The sequence below is a fragment of the Calidris pugnax genome, unplaced genomic scaffold, assembly GCF_001431845.1.
Source record: "Calidris pugnax isolate Ruff unplaced genomic scaffold, ASM143184v1 scaffold135, whole genome shotgun sequence".
NCBI classification, from domain to species: domain Eukaryota; kingdom Metazoa; phylum Chordata; class Aves; order Charadriiformes; family Scolopacidae; genus Calidris; species Calidris pugnax.
This window is the reverse complement of record NW_015090961.1, coordinates 616,986-642,007: the sequence shown is the minus strand read 5'-3', so window position 1 is coordinate 642,007 and position 25,022 is coordinate 616,986. Positions and strand designations below refer to the sequence as shown.

The window sequence follows — 25,022 nt, the reverse complement described above, 5'->3', positions numbered from 1 at the left end:
CCAGTGCTCAGCTGCGGAGAAGGCGGCTGGGGGGAAGCTCTCATCAATTACTTAGAAGAGACTTTAGGTCTCACATCAAAGGTTTATTTTCTGTCTTTGGACATCTGAACTAAGTGCCACTTCCCCGTGGAACAGGGCACAAAGCGAATACAGAGGCTCTATTTTTCCATTCTATTCTTCTATTCTTCATTTCTTCTATTATTAGGCCCACTATTTTTCTGTTTTCTGTGACTCCTTTCACCCATGTGGCCACAAGCCCAGGGGCTCACAGCCCGGCTCCGGGAACGAGTCCAGCTGCCGGGAAGTGTAGAGTTGGGAGATACAACTTGGAAATTCCCTGTTGGAAGAGATGGGAAGAGCTCTCCTGGAACAGCATGGAGCGATACAGCAGCACTGGGATCTGTCCCCCCTCTGGAAAACAACCCACGGGCCCGTCCTGCCCCAGCCAGATCGGCCGCCGGGGAAAAGGGAACGAGCAGAAGCAGCGGCTGCTACAGGTGGCACAACACAGGTGTCTGACAAATGACAATCTGTCCTTCATCAGGAGGTTTGATCCAATCTCTGGTGAAGGCACTTTTGTTTTTAAGTGTATCCCTCGAAGGCTGAAGGCCACTGGCCCAAGATGGGCTTGGTAAGGGCAACCAGAGGACCTCAGCCACCCCTAGGGTTGGTCTGTACTGCAGCCCTGGTCTCCGTTTCCATGGGGAAGGTTCCTGTGCTGTAACCACCCATAAAGATAGATGTTGAAAGGACTCGCATCTGGTTTGCATCCCCTCATCAGAAGAACAAAGCTCTGAGTTGTGCTGCCGCTGCACAGACGTGATCCTCTTGTGTTCTTACACAAGACGCGTCCTCTTGTGCTCACCCAGCAGACAGGGTGAGGTGGGCACCCACCTGCACCCACTCCCACCCTCCCCAGGCTCACCCCCAGCTTACGAGCACCTTCCCCCAGGCATCACCACCCCCCTGTGACCAACGCCAACAGAAATTAAAGCTCTCCAGCCCAACAGGCAGCCTGTTGCAGCTGCTGGTGGCTCCACCTCCACTTCAAAAGCCATTTCTAACTTTTCTTTGCAAGAATTAATTCTTTTCAATGGCAGGGAATGACCTCCAGTGACCGCAATATTTGCTCTACAAATGCATTAACCAAAATCTGCTCCAAAGATCTGGCTGATCCTTGCAGGGAAAGTCTCCAACCGCTTCTGGAGGGGCCTGTGGCCAGCTGGAGGAGCAGCCAGGCTGGGTGGTCTCACCATGGGGACGGCTGAGGTCCCTCTGTCAACAAAACGCTGACATGAGGCTCTGACACTGGAAAATACCATTTTGTGTTAGAGGAACGGCCTCCCTGGGTAGAAACTGCACATTCATGGACACGATGGAGGAAAACACGATGCAGAGCAGGTAGAGAAGGAGAGCCTGTGCCAGCAGACAGGGGGAGGTTAAATACAGAGAACAGGTCACACTTCACAGTGTTTACAACCACCACAGTCCTTGGTGGTGCCACTAAACATGGTTCTGGCCTCAGAGTTGTGCTGCCCAGCTCTGGTCACTCCTGGAGGCATTGCTGCTGGTGCACATCAGAAGACCAGGAGAGCTCAGCAAAGGAGGCAGCTTTGAGGAACATCTTCGGTGCTCTGGTCAGATGACAAACCCCCTCAAGGCAACCCAGAGCTACCACTGAGCAGAAGAGTTTACATGAAGCAAGAATCAGCTCGATTATCCAGCCACGGGGAACTATTGGCAACGACAGATGTGAGACAAGAAGAGCAAGCACCAGGGGACTTCTGGACACGGTCCAACTCACATGGACTGCTGCAGCCCCCGGGGGGGAAAAGCACCAGAGATTTCTTTCCAATACCCCGCGTGGCTCCCGCTGGGGCGAGGAATTGAAAACCACATGGGTTTCTTTATGGGTCTGATACGAGGCAGAGGCAAGTTGTTGACAACTTTCTCTCTCAACACAAAGAACCACGCGGACATTTCAATCCAGCAAAAAGGACTTTATTTCACAGGGCAAATACAACCAAATAGTGATTCCAGAGTTGCCCAGCAAGTGTCAGCTCCATGATCCGTCAGTAAATGTTCTGCTGGTGGCTTGAGGATACAGGTTCTATAGCTAGCGCTCACATTAATTGATTTCTTAGGTTTAGATTTCAAGTGGAATACATTCAAGACTCGCTCCTGTCAGAGCACTGCTCACAAGTACATGGTTCAAAGTCGCTGAGGAGTTAATTACGCAGTTACCTGATTCATATGAAAAGAAAGCAACGCTGCGGCCAAAACCCTCCCTCTCTCCGGTGCTGCCGCTCGGAGCCCGCTCAGCACACGGAAAGGGCCTTCGCAGGAAAAACAGCGACCGGAACGTACAGCAGCAACAATCAAGGCAGCATTTACCTGCACGTTCCCAGCACGATTGCCCTCTGCCAGTCCCAGAGGGATAAATAACCGGCCGCTCATACTGGCACCTCTACGGAGTGTGTGGGGCCCATCAGCCACCCTTCACGGGAGGTCCAGGGGGACTTGGACACGATGTAGATACCTGTGCTTAGTGCTGGCAGCTGAATGCCCCCTACCCTGTCCGGAGAAGGACGAAAGCTTGCTTAATTTCAACTGGATGTTGTTTTACCTTTTTTTTTTAAAAATGTTTTATAAATACGGCTGCTGTCAGTACTGATGGTTACAGATCTCAGCAAGGTCGGACTCCTCTGAGCACTAGCTCGGCTCTCCCGTGCTGCTGGCCTGGCTGCCCACACTGGGGACATTCCTGCGCTGCCTTATCTGCATGTCTTCATCCTGAAGGAGGGGAAAAAATTGCAAAAAAATATGAATTAATTCTTCAGCATCCTCTCTGAGCTGGGTAAAATCTGTCCTCTTCCCCTCCACCCATTCTTTGTCCACTAACTGTTACTCACCGGAGATGAGCCCAGCAAACAAAATCTTTACACCACCACTCCAGCTCCTCACTGAAGGCACTGGAACCATCTTACATCCTCACGTGGGCAGGCACCTTCCCAGTCTGCTCACCTGCTCCCACTGAGAAACTGCTCATGTCCAACACAACAGGCGACTCCACCTGTTAAACCTGCTGGCCACACTAGCCCAGGTTAGGACAGCAGGGGTACCACCCTTCCCAGCTTTGCTTCTCGGGCTGTGGGCAGTGAAGTCTGACCTCAGGGTGGAGGAGGACCTGAGGCACCCAGAGAATCAAACAGCTTTGGTTGGAAGGGACCTCTGGAGGACATGATATAATGCTCTGCTCTAAGCAGGGCTACCTCTAATGCTAGATCTGGTTCCTCAGGGCAGCTATTTGGTTTGCAGGGATGGAGTTTCCACCATCTCCCTGCACAGCCCGTTGCAGTTCTCAGCCCCTCTTACTGGGAGATATTTCCCCCTGTAGCCAAGGAGGATTCCTTTTAGCACAAGTTGTGCCTGTTGCCTCTCATCTTTTTGCTGTGCAGCTCTGCTGCTGTCTCCTCCATCACCACCCAGCAGAGAGCTACAGGCAGACCCTCTCCTCTGTGCTGGAGCTCCTTCAGCCCTTCCTCGTGCCGTATGTTCTCCATCCCCGACCCCTCATGAACAAACCCACGGAGCTGTGGGGCCAGGTTTTAACCAGGGCCAGGTTTTGCCCCACACGACACCACTAAGAGCAAAATTATTTCTGCACAGCCCTCAGCAAGGCTGAGGTGCTTCTCTCAGGCGCTGCCTGTTTGCTGGGCAGTTCGTACCGAGTCGGAGTCTTCTTCAGCCTGGTTGCTCATGAAATCAACATAATCATCCTTCTGGTTGTCCAGAACTTCTTCCTCGTACTCAGTCTGGTAGTCTGACTCATCTACAGAAAGAGCAGAGAAAAAACACTGGTTTTAACCAGCCCGGAGAGAGGCAGAGACCACTGGCAGGGGAAGGAGAGCTGTCTCCACCAAGCAGTGGCCCTGGGGCAGGGTGGCTGCTGGCCAGCTCTCCCCAGCTCGGGGAACTGGCACTACTCAAACACACATCTCTGCTCTCCAGCCAGATCACAAAATAAACTGTGTCCTGTTTCTAAAGAGCTTGGAGCAAGAGCAGTGAGCTACAAACTGTCCATGATATTCTGGTGGCCGCTGGCTGCCCAGCCCAATGGGACACAAATGATGGCAATGGGGATATCATAGAATCGTCTAGGTTGGAAGGGACCTTGAAGATCATCTAGTCCAACCATCAACCTAACTCTGAAAAAAAATAAATAAGAAATAAGCAATAAAAAAATCACTAAACCATAGTCTTGAGGACCATGCCAACCCGTCTTCTGAACACCTCCAGGGATGGTGCCTCAACCACTTCCCTGGGCAGCTCTTCACAGAGTAGTTGCTGTTTCCCACCTGTCACTCCAGACAAGAGCTGTAAGATACCTCCAGAAGACATGCCTGCGAGCTCCAACCTCCCCTGGACACACTGGTCACAGACTCACGGGAAACAGGGTCTTCCAGGCACAGGCAAGAGATGGTAATTCCCTGCCTCACAATCCCTGGTCCACAGTGACATTTGCACTCCACTCCATGTGTACTCTCCACATGGGACAATCACCTGCTCTCTCTGGTAATCCAGCAGATGAGCATAATTTAGGGAAGCTGAAGAGCCGTGGACGCAGAGGCACGGTGGTCAGCAGCAGGACATGCCACCAAGCCCCCAGTCCCCAGCCTGCTCCCACGGAATGAGATACACCAGTGCCAACCCAACGCCTCTTCCAGCACCCTGAAGCGATCTTCAGGGTCTGTAGAAGATGGCGGGAGAGTCCCCTCCAACAGGACCCATCTCCCACAGCAGCTCAGCACTCACCGGAGGGCAGGAGCCCATCACCAGCCCTGGGGGCAGCCCCCAGCCCCATCCCAACCCAGCCTGGCACCACGGCACAGGGGCAGTGGGACAAAGCGAGCGGGCACTGGGCCACCTTCCTTCTGCACAGCTTCGGCACGTGGTTTTTCACAATGTAAGTTAATGCACTAAAACAGCAGAAAAATCTTTTTTTATTTTTGAGACTAGGTTTTCCGCCCCTTCCATGAGTTAACTCAAGTGCGCCTGGAGTTGCTGAAGCAATACCTGGTTTTTCACCCCACTAGTGAAGAAAGAGACTCCTGTTTAAACCAGATCCTCGATTAAGTATTTCTTTTGGGAACAGTCAGTAGCATCTGCTCTCTGCTGAAGACAACAGCACAGTCTGTTCCACAGCGTTTTCTTCTAACACAATAACTATGACCAACTGCTACAACATTAGGATTAAAGACATTTGGGGTTTTTTAATTTTTAATATTTTTTTTTTTACTGTGGATCAGAGGATTATCGTTAGTTTATACTAAAACCACAAGTGATAATCTTTGATGAAACACACCAGAGAAAGTGGAAACTCATCTGGAGAGCAGCAGAGAGCACCAACAGCAGTTTGCGGTTTACGGCTCCGATAAAGCTGACTGCCATCAAAACCAAACTCTTGGATTTTTCCAAGCACTATTTCCAAGCATTTAAGAGGTCTTTAGACAGATACTAAAAAACAGGAGAAGCGTGTTCCTTCTCCCATCCCTCAGACAGCAGCTCCAGCTGCTGGAGGACTGGAGGGGATAAGAGAACAGAAGGTGGTCCTGCTGTCCCCAACCATCACCCTCCATCACCCACCTCGTGGCTGAGTGTCTGGGGCTCAAGGGGCTCCTTTATGCTACAACCCCCCACCCAGGAGCATCAGGCAGGACCTCTGTGCCCTGCTCACCACACCAACACCCAAACACCACAGTTCCAAACCGAGCCAGTGAAGAGGAGATACCACCAGGGAAAGGTTCCCGAGCCACCGCTACCAGGGGAGCAGGGTCACAGCAGGACAGTCACACCTCTCATGCCAAGGACCTGCTTTGTGATGCTGTAGCTTTCAGCGTTTCTTTTACACATGCCTAATTTCTGCAGACAACACCACATTTGAAGAGAATGGGCGCCGTGTGGGGAGAGGGTTTCTGCTTCGGTAGCACTGACAGAACTCGACGTAAAGCAGGGAACCTGGTCGCTCATCACAACCCAAGGTGCAGTCCTGCTGCTTGATGAAAGTACTTTCCAAGCAGCAAAGGTGCCGAGGGTCACCCAGTGCCCGATAATTTCTCACTGTGAGGGTGGTGAGAGCCTGGCCCAGGTTGCCCAGAGAAGCTGTGGCTGCCCCATCCCTGGAGGGGTTCAAGGCCAGGTTGGAGGGGGCTTGGAGCAACCTGGTCTGGTGGGAGGTGTCCCTGCCCAGGGCAGGGGGTGGCACTGGATGAGCTTTAAGGTTCCTTCCAACTCAAACCATTCCATGATTCTATGATAACTGTGTCCCTTGGGAGGTTTTAGGATGTCTCCTGCTTCTTTCTTCCTTGCTGTATTGCAAGACCAGGGATTTGACACAATTAACATTTCCCTCCCCAATGGCTGTTGCTGTCATCGCTCTGCTACACAACTGGGTCTCCATCAGCCACGGCGTGCAGTGAGTGTGTCCCCTCATGCCATGAAACCTGGCCATGGGGACATTGCTGATTTGAAAAATGGGACGTGAAACCCACTGTGGGAAATCAGCCAAGAGCCTGTGTGACTTTGGTCCTCAGAAATCCCTTAGGGGTGGGAGCGTGACCAGAGGCACAGCTGAGCCACCCTTGGAGGAGGGCATCTGTGCTCCCCTGGCCACGGCTGAATAAAACGCAATTACAGCTGAACAAAGACAGAAAATCCCAATCGAGGAGGCGTTTGGATGCAGAACAGAAGCACGGCCACAAACGCCGCAGTGGCTCAGCTGGGAAAAGGAGCTTCTGTCCTCCAGCCCTTCCCCTCCTGCCCACCAGCAGTGCAGGTACCTGGGTCCAGCGCAGGGCTTTGCCCAGCTTCCCTCTCTTCACTCCTTCCCGAGGGACACACTGCTTTTTTCTTTTTGTTTTTAATGGTTTCAATCGTTGCTCTTGGTTTGCTCAAGGGAGAAGAAGAGCCCTCATTGACTTTTCTCCCCAGAGAAGACATGGCTCCTCACCTGGAGGGTCCACCAGCCTCTGTCCATCAGGGCCTTTCACCCTTGGTACTGACGCTTCCCCCTTCTCCCAGTCAACCCCAACGTGATCATCGTCATTTTCTTTCTTTAGAACAAAATTATTGACCTAATTTCTCCACCCAGCCTGAGCCTTGCAGTATCTTGTCAGGCAGAGCCTTTCCACATCCCTGTGGTGTGAGATCTCGCTCAGGAAGGGAATTCCATAGAGAAAAAAGGTTCCCCCCCTGTGACAGCGCCGTTTCTCAGCCAGGCTACCAAGAAGCACCCTGTCTTCTTACTGACGTGGGACAGAAGCACTCAGACCATCTTCACCACCATCACAAGCAGACAAACCAAAGGCTCAGCAGCACATCAGAGGAACCATCTGAGAGCCCCATGGCCACTGCTGGGGAGCAGCCACCCTCCCCCTGAGCTTGCCTTGGTGCAGACCCTTCCCCACATCGCTCCAGAGACCTCTTTAGCAAAAGCAATGCCAGCCCAGAGCCGCCGAGGTGATGCCACCCTCAGAGGAATGCCTTTACAGCCACTGCTCACCAAAAAATAGGCCAGGTCCCTGCAGGCAGCGCACGGAGCCACCCACAACATGAACATAAAAGGTCCTTCAAGACATGGCCCCCACATGCGTGACACAATCCTGCCATCCTCCCCCCTCCTCTGGGGTCTCCACAACCAACAGCCTTCCATGTCCATGAGGAGCACATGGTACCTGCCCATCCCGTCCCGAGTGCCCCACGCACAGCCCCTCTTGGCCCAAAATCTGCCACATCTCCTTTCTGAGACGTGTCCCATGCGTGCTCATGGCCTCACCCCGCAGAAGAAGGTCTTCCCGATGGGGGCGAGTAATCAGAAACTCTATGAAGGAGGAAGATCTGCCCCAGCAGGCTGGCTGCACTGTAGCAGGTCTCGATGCCCATGCCTTAAATAACCATGTTACATGAACTCTTCATCCTTATTCGCAGTGGCGGTTTCAACTGCATTTGATTAATATTTTCTTCATAAGGCATATGATGGCAATTAGCATTTCAAATTACCACAGGGACATCTCTACAAACAGTCACAGATGGGAGCACTGCTAACTTTAGCTTTCCCTCTGCGAGAACAAGGGATGGGGAGGAGGGGGAGAGACTGTTTATACAGAGCTCCAGCCCCTGGTGAAACGCTGGGAGATTTCAGGGCTGCAAAGCTGGGATCCGTTTTGTGAAGCTTCGGGCAGAGCACATACTGGGAATTTCTGCACTCCAGTGTCTTTGTCACCTGCGGGAGCCATCACTTGCTCCTCCTTAGACCACTGGTGCTCCCTGGAACAAGAGGGGCCAAAGGCAACGCAGGCACCGGGTCACTCCTGATCCCACTCGCTCGGCAGGAAGATCTGACCCCCAGCCTCTCCCGGAGGAGGGGGATGCAGAGGGTCTGACCTGGGGTGGGCTCAGGCACAGCTGAAGCTGGGGATCACAGAATGCTATGGGGTTGGCAGGGACCTCTGGAGATCATCCAGTCCAACCCCCTGCCAGAGCAGGGCCACCCAGAGCAGGTCCCACAGGAACATGTCTGGGTGGGGCTTGAATGTCTCCAGAGAAGGAGACCCCACCCCCTCTCTGGGCAGCCTCTGCCAGGGCTCTGCCACCCTCACAGCAAAGAAGTTCCTCCTCATGTTCAGATGGAACTTCTTCTGTTCTAGTTTGTGCCCGTTCCCTCTTGTCCTGTCCCTGGGCCCCACTGAAAAAAGCCTGGCCCCATCCTCCTGACACCCACCCTTGAAGTCTTTATAGGCATTGATCAGATCCCCCCTCAGTCTTCACTTCTCCAGACTCAAAAGACTCAAGTCTCTCAGCCTTTCCTCATCCCAGAGATGCTCCAGGCCCCTCATCATCTTTGTAGCCTCTGCTGTCCCCTCTCCAGCAGTTCCCTGTCCTCCTTGAACTGGGGAGCCCAGAACTGGTCCCAGTACTCCAGAGGGGGCCTCCCCAGGGCAGAGCAGAGGGGCAGGATGACCTCCCTCCACCTGCTGCTCACACTCTTCCTGATGCCCCCCAGGATGCCATTGGCCTCCTTGGCCACCAGGGCCCATTGCTGGCTCATGGGCATCCTGTTGTCCACCAGGACTCCCAGGTCTTTCTCAGAGCGGCCCTCCAGCAGGTCATCCCCAACCTGTCCTGGTGCAGGGGGTTATTCCTCTCCAGGTGCAGCACCCTGCACCCTTCAACCTTGCTCTTGTTGAATTTCATCAGGTTCCTCTCTGCCCAACTCTCCAGCCTGTCCAGGTATCACTGGAGAGACCTCCCATCTCGTTGGGATGGAGCTCTGGGGACAGGGGGACAGCTGGCCACTGCAGCTCTGCTCAGAAAACACATCAGCCAGCCCTGGGCCATGGCAGGGTGCAGCAGGGGCTGTCAGAAGAAGGCAGCGAGAGCAGGAGGAGCGAGGAGCCCGTCCCAACCCTCCCCCATCACCCCACTCACCATCAGCCACGGGGGCTTTCACGGGCTCGATCCTGGACACAATTTCTGCCAGGTCCGTAAAAGAGGTGGTGGGACAGGTCACGTTCTGAAACACAGCATTATGGTTTGGGCGTGTTAACAAATACACATAAAAAATCCAAACATTTTAATCATATAAAAATAATACTGAACAGACAGAAAGCTCTGGACACACAAATTCTCCACTTCTGCCCCCTCAAAAGCCATTACTCATCAGTGAGTAATTCACAGAACAACCCCCCTGATGCAGGCCTGGTGGAGGAGACGGGATTCCCAAGTGCAAAATGTGGGACAATCTCTAATGGCTCCTTCTCCATCCATGCAACAAGAATCCTTATTAAAAATTTAGCAAACTATAGAAAGGACTGCAAAGACGAGAATGGGAGGGTCTGGACTCTGTAAAAGATGGAGCTCATTTTACTTGTGCATTCTCCATCCCTACTTCTCTATGAGAGGGATGGGGTGCAGCCCCCAGGGAGTTCTCCCGGTCCCCTGGGAGAAGGAGAAGATTCTGGTGCCCAGGTGGGACACCACACGTGGTCCTGCCCTGACCCTGCAGAGCAGTGCGGTGGGGGGCTGCACGGACAGCCCAGGCACTGGGGTGACCAGGATGCCCCAACAAGCCCTGGAGCTGGAGGAGCTGCCACGAGCAAGAGCCCGAGGTACGTGGTCCGCCCCCGAGGAGAAATATTTCCCACTGCAATCCCTCTTTTCAATAAACCCTTTCTATTTTTGCTCCGTCTCACCCAAGCAGTGGGCTGAGCGCTCTCTATTTTGAGAAGGTGCCTGCTCCAGTTTCTCCTCTAACAAACCCCAACTTTGGCATTTCAGAACCGTTTTGGTCTTCCCACACGCCGTGCCGTGAGCAGCCCTGCCTGCCTCCCCGGGGCCAGGCACGAGGGCACCAGATGGAAACCTGAACACCTCTCATGCCTCCCCGGGGCCAGGCACGAGGGCACCACATGGAAACCTGAACACCTCTCACCTTTTTTTTTTTTTTAAAAAAAAAACCAAAAACAGTGATTTTAATTAGTACAACAGCAACGCTGACCCCAGAGGAAGGGAGCAGAGCTGGCAGGGGGCCCGTTACCGACACTGGGATGCTGGGAATTGCTGCCACAGCCGCCATCCCAAACCCCCAGACCCCGCCACGTGCTCCCAGACAGGGCTGTTTCCTAAGACTTTTGGGCTTTTATGAGCAATTCTTTGCTCTTCTGGCGAGAGCACTGATACCGTGAATCACACAGCCCCCGGGGGGGGTCACAGCAGAAGCCCATTACGGCTGCAGCAGATTGACCTTTAATCCCCAACTGACTTTTGATGTAATTTAGTACAGCTAAAGGCAGGTGCGGATCCAGGACAAGCAGCTGGGGGGGAGCGGACAGAGAAAAGCCCAGAGGGGATTAAAAAAATACCTATATGAAACGGAACAGCAGTAGCTCAGGACACACACTTTATATTTTGAAGTGGAGAAGCTCAGAAGCTCAGCGTGAGCGTTAAGGAACCATCAAGAAGGGTGAGTCAGCCCAGTCTCACTTTGAACATCCGACCTGAATGGTCCCAGGGAAGCGTTTGCAGAAGGCTCTTCCCCAGGACAGGGCGGGGAAAAAAGCATCTACATCTTCATTTTGTGCCATATGACTCAGAGAGGGATATGTGCAAGCTCTGGCCCCCAAGCAGACACAACAACGATGGAGGCAAACACCTGAAAACGTGGACTCTCACCAAGTGGACAAAGAGCCAGACCCAGTGCCAGAGTGGCCTTGGGAGCTCGGAGCAGATGGGGACCGGCTCTGGAGGGGACAAAAGTCCTGGGCACTGTAGGAACCGCTGCACAAAATCCTGCAGCGACTGTCACCTAAAGGTGCTTGAGTAAAACCAGCATCAGCTCCTGCAGACGGGCTGCGAGGACAGGGGAGATGGAAGGGCACCATGAGGGTGACTGGACCCATGGGAGCATCTCTTCAGGCCGGTGACAAGGGACAGTCCCATCTGCTGGAGGAGGCTTGGGAGGCAGCTGCACCCCAAGGTCTCAGCACCAGAACGCGGCTTGTGGGAAACCAGGCATCTTCCCACCCTCCGCTGGGGCTTTGTGAACAGGGATCTGACATTTAAGCACTTCCTCTCCCCACTTTTGAGGACAAAGCCACAGTCCCATCAGCCAACATGAGGCAAAGAAGTGTCTCGGATTCGTTTTAAACCTACTCTAAAACCTTTCCGCTGGTACTACTTCTTTTTTTTTCCAAGGAGGAAAGTATTCTCTTCGGCACAATCTTTATTAAATAAATTAGAGGAGAAAGACAGTTACCATTGTAGTCTGCTAGATTATATTTAGCTTTGACTATGAATAACACTTCAGTAGACAAAACTTCCCCGAGGAGGTCCAATTAATGGTACTGCATTATTCTGCGCTGGGGAAGAGTAAGGGTTGTTCAAGTGGAGTTTATGTGAGGTTCCTGTTGTTTGTGTCTTCAGAATTTGCATTTCTGAGACAAGGTAAACAGTGATCGAATGATGAAAGCAAAGGGAAAGTACCTCACTGATTAAATATCTGGAGTTTTAAAGTAAAAATTCAACGCTCACAACATGGAAACAAGATGATAAGAAACCGCACTCAGCTCTCAGATGTTGAACGCTCCAGAAATAGCTGAAGAACTAAAACATATAGAGTATCAAAAACCTTCGCTAATGAAAGGCAAGTTAAAAATATCAGCTGTTATCCGTGGAAGATAGCAGAGCTACAGGACTTCAGTGCCTCTAATGGACTAAAGGAAAAAAAAAAAGATAAAACATCCCAGTGGGAGCGTGCAATACTTGTTATTTTGTAGAAATAAATCTACTGAAACAAAAGTCTGATTTCTAAAAATTTCACTGAATTTCACTGAATTTCTAGAGTTGGAAGGGATCATAGAGATCATCTAGTCCAACTCCCCTGCTGAAGCAGGATTGCCCAGAGCTTGTCAGAGCATGTTACTCAGGACTGCATCCAGGCGGGTCTTGAAAATCTCCAAGGAAGGGGACTCCACACCCTCCCTGGGCAGCCTGTTCCAGGGCTCTGCCACCCTCACTGTGAAGAAGTTTCTCCTCATATTTGAGTGGAACCTCTTCTGTTCCAACTTGTGCCCGTTGCCCCTCGTCCTCTCACTGGGAACCACTGGAAAGAGTCTGGCTCCCTCCTCCTTCAACCCTCCCTTGAGATACTTGTAGGCGTTGATAAGGTCTCCCCTCAGCCTTCTCTTCTCCAGACTAAAGAGTCCAACTAAATGTTGGGTTTTACTGGACTCCAGACTTTTCTCCAGACTAAAGAGTCCAACTAAATGTTGGTTTTTACTGGACTCCAGACTTTTCAGAGGAAGAGCAGACCCCATAGGTCCTGGGGAGCATGGCTTTGGGCAGAGCCTTAGTGTCAGTGCGGGGAACGCACCGAGCTGGTGGTTCCTGCTCCATGACCTGGGCATGTCGCTGAGTCTCCCTCCTGAGCCCGGTATTTCCGTGCTCCCGGTGTCTCAGCAATCAGCATTTTCTGCCTCGTTACCAAGTGCACGCTCGGAAATGCAACGGCAGGCTCTGCCTGCAACGACATACGTGACATATCTGGTCTCCAGGGCAGTCGAGGAGCCATAAAAACCAGGGCAGATTGTGGTAAATGTTCGACGTGCTGCTTGATGCAGAGCTGTAATACCATGATTTAACTGAAATATGAGCCTGAACTACTGTATCCCATAGAATGGGCAATTTTAAAAGAAGTCTTCTTTTGAAGAGCCCTTTGTTACAGCAATGAATATGTTTGAGCTTGTTACCAGTTGGCGATAAAAGTTAGAGGATGAAATAGGACATAGCACCATTTCTGAGATACACGCAATTTTCTCTCCCTTGACTTCTCCTTAACACAGACCAGTTTGAAACTCCTCTGAACACGAGGTGTCAGGCAGAATGGGGACCTGTCTCCTACTGTATCTCCTAGTCCAGGTCCTCTTCCCAGTAAGAAGTAACAAGCTGGTGAGTTTTGGGGCTCCTCAGCTCCCATAAAGCCCAGTCCTGCTGTGCTCCTGCCATGAGCACCCACCCTGCCAGCAGCTTGGGTGGGATTCATCTGGTGACTGAAGCCATTGGCACTAGTGCCATTGGTCCCTTCATGTGGCCGGAGCCAAGGGAGCCCTTTGTCTTATCCCAACGGAGCCATTCCCATTTCATCAAGTGACTCACACCCAACAGAGGCTCCTCTCTCTGGTGACAAACGGGGGTCAAGAGCAACTGGCTCAGATGTGGGCACCATCCACCACTCAGTTTCTGGGCTAATGTCCCTTCCTCTCCCCTTCCTCCTGCCACGTCTCTCCTAGAGAAAGTGCTCGACCACCGACGCCTGGAAGAGCCGCAAATCCTCCATGTCGTGTTTCACCTCTATTGACTTTCCTCTGTGAGGCCACTCCAGTTATCATACATTTTAGCAACCACTTAAAATATTACTGCTCATTTCCCCATCTCTAAAAGACGATAAAGATGAATTACTGGGTAAAACATGAAGCCTTTGTAGCACTTGGGTTTTAAATCAGAGGAATTCAAAGGAGGGTGAGGATAATAAGCCAATATTTTATAATATTGTACCCATGTCCTCCAAAAGGTGATAACTGTTTCTTAAAAACAACTGAAACTTCCCACCAAGAGATTCAGTCAGCCCTTGAGTTATGGACCAACTCTCAAAGCTGACCTCAAACTGTAAAGCCAAGAGAATCTTATCCTACTTTTAATTAGGAATATTAACAGGACTGTACCCCCACAGCAACACGAGGTAGCCTGTGGATTTACCATAATCAGGCATTTACCCAACTGTACACCACCCGCTCGGGTATGCTCCAGAGGACAAAGGAGATGTGTGGAACCCGGTGCCTCGGCGGTGCTGCAGGGTTCTGCGGAGCCACAATGGTGGCTCTGGCTCTACCAAATGTCTTTTCTAATAGAAGGGTGAGGAAGAAAAGCAACAAAGGAAGAAACCCATGGCTTTGCAGGGATTTTAACTCTTGGCCATAAACACATCTCCAGCAAGGATCTAATTCAGGTTTTCTGGAAGCATCTGAGAACTGTCCGAGTCACATCCTGAAAGCCAGAAATGGCTGAGATCGATGCCAGCAACCCTGATTCTCATCCTCTGAGACCAGCACTGGGATGCTGGTGGGAGAAGCCACTGCCCTGGCAGTCCAGCTTCTAGTAGCAAGAACAATATCCAGGCACCACCAAAAGTTTGTGGCACAAAAATAAATGAAAAATACTTCTTAAAAAGTTACTCGTTCCTGCTCAGCTTTACTGGGGGAGGCAGAGTCCACCCACGCGTGCGAGCGATTGGTGCAAACGTGGCCCATCACCCGTCATGACAGACCATCTCTCTGGCAGGAGCTGCTGGGGCAGTCACAGCCCCGCTCCAGCTCGGTGCAGAGCTCCTCAATCAGCAGCTTTTGTGCCCTCAGGACGGCACATGGGGATGGAGAAGAAAAACCCAAGTGTGTAAACATGTCCACATGGGCTACATGTCTCAGACAGTGCTGGTTCCTGCTGAGCATCCTGCCTTCCCTCGAGGACCATCGTGCTGTGAGCAATTCCAGGTGCTGAGAAACAGATGATACCTTTTCTTGCCTAAAATACAGTTTTAACCAATACACGTGTGCTCACAACAAAGACTTGAGGCAACTGGTCATTCTCCATCGTGCCCCTGAGCAGCAGCACGCAGTCCCAGGCGCATCAACAGCTCTTGCAGAACAGCCCATTTGAACCCAACACTTACATCAGTTTTGGATTTGCAAGGCTCCTGCCGGTCTTTCAGCATATTGTCAAGGACTCCACTCCTGCACCAGACGTTAAACACTGTTTTCCCGTGCTGATATCCCACCTCCTGGAAAAAAAAAAAAAGGGTCAGTGGAAAAAAAATATATTCCACTCCTGCACCAGACGTTAAACACTGTTTTCCCGTGCTGATATCCCACCTCCTGGAAAAAAAAAAAAAAAGAGCCAGTGGAAAAAAAATATAATTAACAGCTAAAAAACCATTAGTCGCATCTTTTGCAAATCAGTAGGAAACCCGGAGGTCCACCCCAAGCCAGGCTGTATTTTCACTGCCTTCAGCCTCAGCTACACACGCTGTTCAGCCTAAGAATGAGGGGAACGATTAAGCAAACAAAGTGCTATTTTAGGTCCCAATGCTGATTTGACCTCCGACCCCAGGGTGGGCAATGAAAAGTGCCACCTGACACAACTATTTTTGCAGCAGTGGCCTCAAGCAGGCTGCCCACGGAATAACACCGTAGAAAGAGAAGCTCAGTGTGCATATAATGCCCTTCCAGCACTGGCTCGCTCTTTGGGAGAAGACACCACGAATGAATTTGTGTCTTCTCCCCTCTTGGCTCAAAAATAGCCAGGAAAGGAAAAGTTTTACACTTTTCTAGCAAATAAAAGTTACCATCGGGCACCTGGTTCCTAAATCTCTTGCAATAAGTTGGAGCAGATGGCACTGAATGTGCAAGTGCCAGTTTGCCAGAGCAGAAATCATAGAATGGTTTGAGTTGGAAGGGACCTTAAAGATCATCAAGTTCCAACCCCCTGCCCTGGGCAGGGACACCTCCCACCAGACCAGGTTGCTCCAAGCCCCCTCCAACCTGGCCTTGAACCCCTCCACGGATGGGGCAGCCACAGCTTCTCTGGGCAACTTGTTCCAGGGTCTCACCACCCTCAGAGTAATGAATTTATTCCTGGTATCTACCCTCTTCCAATTTAAAACCGTTGCCCCTTGTCCTGTCAATGGACGGCACATGGACAACACCGAACCCACAAACTCCACGTTCCTCTCATTTAACAGCATAAAGTAATTTGCACTTGGAATAATAACATTAACATGGAAACAACTGGAAAAAATATATTGATTGCTCCAAGTTTTCCTCTTTTTCTAACAAGACAGCAGAAACTGTGTTGAAAAATCAAATGGGAAGGAAGGAGAGAGCGACAGGTGTGGGAGCCCCGGGTCCTATTTCCAGCTCCGGCGCTGGCACCAACCCCCCCAGAGCTGGAAGCAGCCCCAGCACTGTCTCCCTGCTGGTTTTTGGGCCGGGGTTCAAAGCACGGGAGGCACTTCAGGCTGGAATTCACCCCCTCGTAATCTGCTGGAGCTTCTCAGCCCCGGGTGGCTGGGATGGCTCTGGAGGAAAAGGGACCTGACGGATCTACGGCTGGCTGGGACACCCTGCTCCAAAATAACTGCCAGAACCAGAGCTCTGGGAAACGCCACGCACCGGGCTGATGCAGAAGAGGGGTTTTGAGAAGAAGAGGGGATTTTTGTTCTTTTGAATGTGCTGGTTATACGGTGCCCATTTCTATTTTCTGTAAAATCCAGGTACAGAGCTGAAATAAAAAAACCCCACTACATCACAGCCTATAACAGCCTGATGCCCAGGGTGCCCTTTCCTTTAAGGTCAGTGCAGTTTAAATCTCCCCCGTGGCCAGCAGTGATGTAGCTGCACTGCAGGGAGTGAAAAATCCAGGAGGGTGCTGCCCCCCACACCTGCAGCCTCTCGTGCCAGGAACGTGCTCGCAGAAGGCGGCATCTCTGAGAAACCACACTTTTCTCAAGTTTTATTCCACTGAGAAAAATGTGCATGTCTTTAAATCTCTTTAACGACACCAAATTAGACAGAGACAGAACAATGATTTGACAGCTTATTATCTGGTCCCCGTGATGAACTACCAGACCCCTCCATCAAGGTTTTCAGAACGGCCAGGGCACTCCATCTAGCGAAGAATATTATTTATCAGCGAAGTCTTAGATCCACCCTTGGCAGCCAGCACTGTTTGCCCAGGAGCTGCGAGACACCAAATATCCTTGAGAAAATATTTATACGGGGGAAATCAGCTGGCGGTTTGGAATAGCTGCTGTCCTAAGGACTCTCTCCAATGCAAATATGGAGGGCTTAATGGTTTTACTGGTTTTGTTTAGTATTTATAAGATGGTATGAGAGAAATCAACCCACAGCCTAATAAGTATTGTAGGTTCTCACTGTATCTATAAAGAAGATCATTCTAAAGGAAAATTGGTGATGGTTTTTTTTCCCCAGCTCAGGAGAAGAGCAAAGCCATGCAGAAACACCTGAAGACAGATGTTTGTGTGACTGAAGGAGGCGAAAAATGGAAAGAGACAGTAAAATAACTTCCTCGACAAGAGGCAATGAGCCAGGATTGCCATCATTACCCCAGCCTGGGCAGAGACATTTTTGCTGCAAAAGCTGAATTCTGTCACTAAGACAATTCGACCGCACATCTGGAGCCCTCTCCTCCCGTGCTGGCTCCTCAAACACGGACAAAACTGAACGCAGGGCCATGTAACCCGGTACCACCCTTTTCACAACGTCCTTCCACTGACATTGGTGCCATTTTCCTGACACTCTATCAGGTGCAGAGGAACCGCGGGTGATAGGTTTTATTAATAGAAGTGTTGAAACGTTAACCGAGCCGGATATTTTAGCACGTTGCCCTCCATTTGGGTGATTCACAGCCTCCCCTACAGACTCCTTCAAATCTTTCACGCGGCAACAAGCTCCATAACGAAGGGAGAGAAATGACACCCTTTGACAAACCCCAACTGCCCAAAGCAGCTCAGACACCCCAGGGTTTTTACCCAGCAGCTGAGCAAGAACCGTGATGAGACAGAGCGAGGAGCTGATCCCTTCACAGGTCGTTATACAATCACGGTTACTAACTCCATTTCTGCTGTTAATCCAACCTCACCAGCCACGACATCGGTCCACGGCGTTATTTGGCGTCAATTCTTCGCTCTCTGCCAACTGACACCTCTCACTCCCCAGCAGCTTAGGCACTAATTAGCACGGCAGAGCAGCGGGTTTCTGTGGAAGGACAACAGGGCGGGGAGCTGCCTTCCCTGAAGATGCACTTACACAGATTTCATCGAATTTCCCGAAGTCGAGGGTCCCGTAGCGGTCGATGGGTGGCCGGATGTACTCGCAGTAGTCGCTGTTCTTCACCATCTCCAGCTGCCTCACGCAGCACACGTACGCCAGCCGCGTCTGGATCTCGGCCATGTTCAGCACCTGTCGACGAGGCCACACACACCCATCACCATTCATTCAGAAATTTCCTTTCAGGATACCTTCTGCATTCACAATGGAGAAAAAGCAAGTTATCTATCCTTTTTTTTGGTTGTTTGTTTGTTTTTTTTTCCCCAAGAACACACAAAAGCCTGCTGAAGCCTTCACACACCAGCACCTCCATCTGTTTCCCGGGCAGCGTGGACAGGCAGCCAGTGAGTCTCCATAACCCACAGCAGAAAGGGAATTGCCTTCAAACAGATTGCTGCAGTTCCACGTCAAACTGAGTCTCCCATTCCAGAATCCAGGGGTACCTCAAGAGAGAGACCTCTGCCAGGTGAGAGGCCACAAAGATGATCAGAGGGATGGAGCACCTCTGCTATGGAGACAGGCTGAGAGAGGTGGGGGTGTTCAGTCTGGAGAAGAGAAGGCTCCGGAGAGACCTTAGAGCCCCTTCCAATATCTGGAGAGAGCTCCAGGAGAGCTGGGGAGGGACTCTTTGTCAGGGAGTGCAGTGACAGGACAAGGGGTGATGGTTTTAAATTGGAAGAGGGGAGATTTAGATTAGATACCAGGAAGAAATTCTTTGCTGTGAGGGTGGTGAGAGCCTGGCCCAGGTTGCCCCGAGAAGCTGTGGCTGCCCCATCCCTGGAGGGGTTCAAGGGCAGGTTGGAGGGGGCTTGGAGCAACCTGGTCTGGTGGGAGGTGTCCCTGCCCAGGGCAGGGGGGTTGGGACTTGATGATCTTTAAGGTCCCTTCCAACTCTAACCGTTCTATGATTCTATGACACAGTGATGCTCCAAGGCAGACAACAGGGATGATCTCTACAGTACCAGGGCCAAGATTTCACAGAATGGTTGAGTCAACAGGGACCTCTGGAGATTGTCTAGTCCAGCCCTCCTGGCTCAAGCAGGGGCAGGTTGTCCAAGACACGTCCAGCTGAGTTTTGAATATCTCCACAGATGGAGACACCAGAACCTCTCTTGTTGGCCAATGTTTCACCACTCCCAGTGAAAAAAAAAGTGGTTTTTTGGTGTTCAGAAGGAATCCCATGTTTCCATGTGTGCCTATCACCATTTGGGCAGCTGGAATATTTCACTGGGCTCTACTGGGAAGAGTCAGGGTCTTCCATTTCCCCCACCAAACACTCCCACCACTTGCTGGGAGGAGCATGGTCAGCTCTGCCAAGGCACAGCAGTGCACCCCACAGCTGCACCAGCTCCAACCAGCCACTTCTCGGGGAGACCAGGCCTTTTCAGGGAAGGGAGTTATCACAGAGGAAAACTTCAGATTTCAGAGCAGTGCCCACAGTTTGTGGTATCTTCCCCAAGACAAGTATTTCACTTCCAATTTGAACAGGGGAATGTGTTAATTGTGGTTGGGAGGGAAGAAGAAACAACAGTATTCCCTTGGGGGGCAGCTGCAGAGCCAGATAATTTAGGAAATGCACAGTAAGTAACAGAATTGGCCTGGCTGCGTGCAAGAGGAAAAAAAACAACCCAAGGATGCTCTGCAGCCCTGTGTTTATCAGCAGCAGTAACGTTAATTACTGCCTAGTGCTAAAATCTCCCTTAATCAACAATTCAGAGACATATAGGATAGAAACACTGAACTGGACAAAGTTATTACCTGTATTGGGAAAATTTGTAAATTATGACTTTATCAAATCTTAATGCACCTCTAAGAAAAGGTTTCTTTGCTCTACAATTCTACCACCCCCTTCCCAGAGTGGGGCTCTACCCTCTCCCATGTCACTGCCTTGGGTGTCAGGGCGCTGCCCACGGTAAGAGCTCAAACCCAAGAAGGACAATGGTCTGTCACCAGGTTTGCTCCCTGAACGGACACAGGGGAGTTTCCTGCTCCATCCATGGAAACAGCTGCCATTTCAGTAGAGTCTACAATACCTTGACTTTCTCGGCCAGGGGATTCCACCTCTTCCAGAGCAGCCACCAGCCCGACAAACAGTCACCGTAGTTGGTGAGGTCTGTTTCATCCCGGCTCCCCACGTCGATCGCGATCACCACCTTTGCGCCCATGGACCTCACAACATCAGCTGGTGGGAAAGAAGGTCATGTCAGCACCAGTGCTGCCAAAGCTCAGGTACCTACAGCCGGGGAGCATATAACCTGACATCGGACCTACCATGAGCATCTCTTGGAAGAGCCTCAGATATCATGTGCAGCAACTCTGCCGAGACCATTACACCTTGGTGTGGCTTGGTGCGGCTCACACATCAGCTGGTGGGAAAGAAGGTCATGTCAGCACCAGTGCTGCCAAAGCTCAGGTACCTACAGCCGGGGAGCATATAACCTGACATCGGACCTACCATGAGCATCTCTTGGAAGAGCCTCAGATATCATGTGCAGCAACTCTGCCGAGACCATTACACCTTGGTGCGGCTCACAGACTCACAGAATGACATGGGGCTGGAAGGGACCTCTGGAGATCATCTCCTCCAACCCCCTGCCAGAGCAGGGCCACCCAGAGCAGGTCCCACAGGAACATGTCCAGGGGGGGTTCGAATGTCTCCAGAGAAGGAGACTCCACCACCTCCCTGGGCAGCCTCTTCCAGGGCTCTGCCACCCTCACAGCAAAGAAGTTCCTCCTCATGTTCAGATGGAACTTCTTATATTCAAGTTTGTGCCCGTTCCCTCTTGTCCTGTCCCTGGGCACCACTGAAAAAAGCCTGGCCCCATCCTCCTGACACCCACCCTTGAAGTATTTCTAGGTGTTGATCAGATCCCCCCTCAGCCTTCTCTTCTCCAGACTAAACAGACCCAAGTCCCTCAGTCTCTCCTTGTAGGAGAGATGTGCTAGTCCCCTCATCATCTTGGTAGCCCACTCCACACTGACCATGAGTCCCCACTGCTGAACTGCTGGAAAACATCTCTTCTGGGGTATGTTCTGCCTGGGATGGGTGGGATGACCTGACTCTCTCTGAGGCCACGCTGTCACCAACACGAAGGCAGCAGCAAAACTCTAGGGCAGGGAGGGGGGAGAGGAGGTGGGACACACACAGCTGGGGTCCACAATTGCACCAGAAGTGGTATAATGTGACGGAGCAAGTTAAACCCACGTTAACTCTCCGTTGTGCAGCAGTTCTCATGGGAACAAAGGATCTGGGGGACATGAAGAGGACACAAGTGGCAGTGGCCTCAGCAAGGAGAGTTAGCAGTGCTGGGGTCAGACCTGCAGATAGAAGGTGGTGAAGGGAAGGAGCAGCTCAGGAACCGGAGGGTTGCAGTCTAAGAAAAGCTTTGGGAGCCAAGAGAAAGATTCATACTTGGAAGTGGGAGAGAGATGAGGCAACACTTCCTACTTCAAGGTCAGCAAAAGGACTGCTGCAGCCTTTGGGTACGGGCAAGGATTTAGGGAAGTGCCAAGGGAGGGAGGTGAAGGACATGTACCTCACAGAGTGAATTTATATTTCTTCCACACCCCCAGAGTCCAAGATAGTTGCAGTTTCCAGAATAGTTTTGCGTAGGAAAACCATAGCTCTGAAGAGCCAATTTAGATGCTTAATTTAGAGGCTTATTTAAATCAGATCTGTTCTGTAACTTGGTTTACATTTCTGGGCTCGTTCAGTCTATTGTGTCTTTTCCACCCAGTGTCACCTGCAGGAGCACTCTTTGCCCTCTCCGATATTGCAGGTGGAAGAGGTGCCTCAGTTTGCAATTCGTATTTTTGCTTACAGACACAGATGGAGAACTCCAGATGCAGATTTTTGGGGGGTCAATTTTGTTTTATTCCCATTTCTGTTTTATAGGCAAATCCAGCCCTGATGGAAAAACACAGTCTGGGTTTGTCTGGAACATGTAAATGGCTCGGGTTGCCCAGATGCAGGGTCTCTAGCTTAGATTCCTTCCTCTTTATTTGTACACGACACCACCTAGCTCTGTCCCCTCTCGGCCACCCTCCTGAGCTCCTGCCTTCTGACCTTCTGATGACAGCCCTGACACAAAACACATCCCGAACACACACAAGTGAATTCACCTGCCTTGGACCCTTTGGGGTTCAGTCCTCACAACACCCCAAACTCCACAACACCCCCTGGAACACCCTGTGAGCCTACATGGTAACAGCTCACCAAGACACCCAGCCCGTCAGCCGAACCCTTCGGGCTCTGGGAGACACGAGCCTGAACGACAAAGGGTTAATGCTTTCTCAGAATTAATTCTTATTCAACTGAGACTTTTTGAAAAGAAAGTCAAAGACAGACTATATGTTTGCGGTTTAATTTCTGCTCCCTCCTTTCAGCGAGCACTGAAATAAATTCAAAATTGGCTTGGAATTATATGTTCAGAATCTGTCTATTAGGAAATACTTCGTAACAAAAAATAGTCTTAATAAAGCCATGACAAAGCAAACACCTAGGAAACTGAGAACAATGACTCCTGGCAACCATCGTGAGGATAGGGGTGTCTGCAATATTTCTCCTTGGTTCATTTTGGGGGGGAAAAGGGGAAAAAAGAAAAAAAAGAGGACAAAGTTTTCCAAGCTGTTTGATGGGCCGTGTTCTCACAGAATCCCAGAATCTTCATGGTTGGAAGGGACCTTTGCGATCATTGAGTCCAACCACAAAAAAAAAAAAACAAAAAAAACCCCCACCCTCCACCCACCCACAAACAGACACAAACCAACAATCTCCGGCTCTAGAGCATGCCCTGAAGAGCCATGTCTACACCGTTCTTAAATACCTCCAGGGATGGTGCCTCCACCACCTCCCTGGGCAGGCTGTTCCAGGGCCTGACCCCCCTCTCAGGAAAGTCATTCTTCCCAATATCTAATCTAAACCCCCCCTGCCCCAACTTCAGACCATTTCCTCTGCTCCTGTCATTATTCCCTTGGGAGAAGAGGCCAACCCTCACCTCTCTACACCCTCCTTTCAGGGAGCTGTAGAGGGCAAGGAGGTCTCCCCTCAGCCTCCTCTTCTCCAAACTAACCATGCCCAGTTCCCTCAGCCTCTCCTCGTAGGACTTGTTCTCCAGACCCCTCCCCAGCTTGGTGGCTCTCCTCTGGACATGCTCAGGAACCTCAATGTCCTTCCTGTAGTGAGGGGCCCAGAACTGAACACAGCCCTCGAGGTGAGGCCTCACCAGTGCCCAGTCCAGAGGCACCATCCCTGCCCTGCTCCTGCTGGCCACGCTGGTCCTGATACAGGCCACGATGCCATTGGCCTTCTTGGCCACCTGGGCACACTGCTGGCTCATGTTAAGCCAACTGTCCACCAACACCCCCAGGTCCTTTTCTGCTGGGCAGCTTTTTTTCCTTCTTGGCAGCTTCTCCCCCGCTGCTGTGTGCACCTACCCGGCAGGTTGTTGATGTAACCCCCGTCCATCAAGAGGTGCCCATCCTTGGGGTCACAGAGGGGAGGCATGTACCCGGAGAGGGACATGCTGGCGCGGACGTACCTCCAGAGAGAGCCTGCAGGGACGAGAGGGAGGGGACAGACGCGGCGTTAATTACTGCCATGGAGGTGGGGCTTTTGCACTCATTAAAATAATGGGGAGACAGAGGCTGTCCTGAGAATACCCTTCCAAAGTTATTAAAGCAGTTTATTATTTTCTATACCATAATCCTGGCGAGGGGGAAACAAAAAAAAGCCCGGCTGTGCAGACATACAACCAGGCAAAGGCCTCGGAACCCGCAGTTTTAAGCCCATGTCTCATATTTATTGCCTTCAAGGCGATTTCAGCATATGCCTGACTGCAGGGATCATCTTTAGTGCTTTGTTGAGCTTACCCCGATAAGGAAAGAAAAAAGCTTCTCCCGGGGACAAAGGGATAGAATAATAATCAGACTGAAGTGCAGCTAAAGCCATTATGTTCTACAGAGATCCACAAAAACCCCAGACTTTTAGCAGGAGCTGAACACAAAAAATATACGCTGTAGAAGCCCAAAAATTCTGTTTTCCCTGCTCTGTAATAAGCAAAACATTTCCACTTGTAAAAGCAGCGTGAGTACATGGTGGTGATCTTATCTCTGCTTAGGACATTTCTGTTAGTAGTGCTGTAAGGAAGAAAGTTATAATCTTTTAAGCTGTTAGAAACAGAAAGTTTAATCAAGCAGAAATTGATTGGATCTGTTTCCTGTAAAACATTCTGCTTAAGGCTCTGATTTAGTTATTTCTCTCTTAGCGTTTGCATCAGCTGAATTGAGAAGACACTGCATTTCCAGAGAGGCCGAGTCTCGTCTGGGAAGCGATTCTTTAAAATATCAAAAATAAGTAAGACTTGCAGTGTTAGCTCAACTCTCAGCAATTAACTACTCGAAGAAATTGATTTTTTTTTTCTCGTCTTTTTAAAATAACAGCTCTGTTTCTAATTATAACCCAAGCCCTCCTAGTGTTTAGCACAGGTCAATGCTGGCTGCTTTGAGTTTCATTATTAATAGCTTTCGTTGAGTTGGAACTTCCACCCAAGAAAAACGCTGACTTCT

At 50.8% G+C, this 25,022-nt stretch overlaps 1 protein-coding gene across 2 annotated transcripts in view; it reads right to left on the bottom strand.

The window, feature by feature from the left end:
- Positions 1-1,979: 1,979 nt before the first annotated feature.
- PNPLA7 (patatin like phospholipase domain containing 7) overlaps positions 1,980-25,022 on the bottom strand; it is a 151,455-nt gene continuing 128,412 nt past the window's right edge. For both annotated transcript variants that reach the window (XM_014952362.1, XM_014952363.1), the window contains 7 exons: positions 23,892-24,008; positions 20,489-20,637; positions 18,435-18,587; positions 15,281-15,388; positions 9,487-9,571; positions 3,729-3,832; positions 1,980-2,793 (listed from right to left, as the gene is read on the bottom strand). In XM_014952362.1, coding sequence (XP_014807848.1) covers positions 2,713-2,793; positions 3,729-3,832; positions 9,487-9,571; positions 15,281-15,388; positions 18,435-18,587; positions 20,489-20,637; positions 23,892-24,008 — 797 coding nt within the window. In that variant the 3' untranslated portion in view covers positions 1,980-2,712. The remainder of the gene's footprint in view (positions 2,794-3,728; positions 3,833-9,486; positions 9,572-15,280; positions 15,389-18,434; positions 18,588-20,488; positions 20,638-23,891; positions 24,009-25,022) is intronic.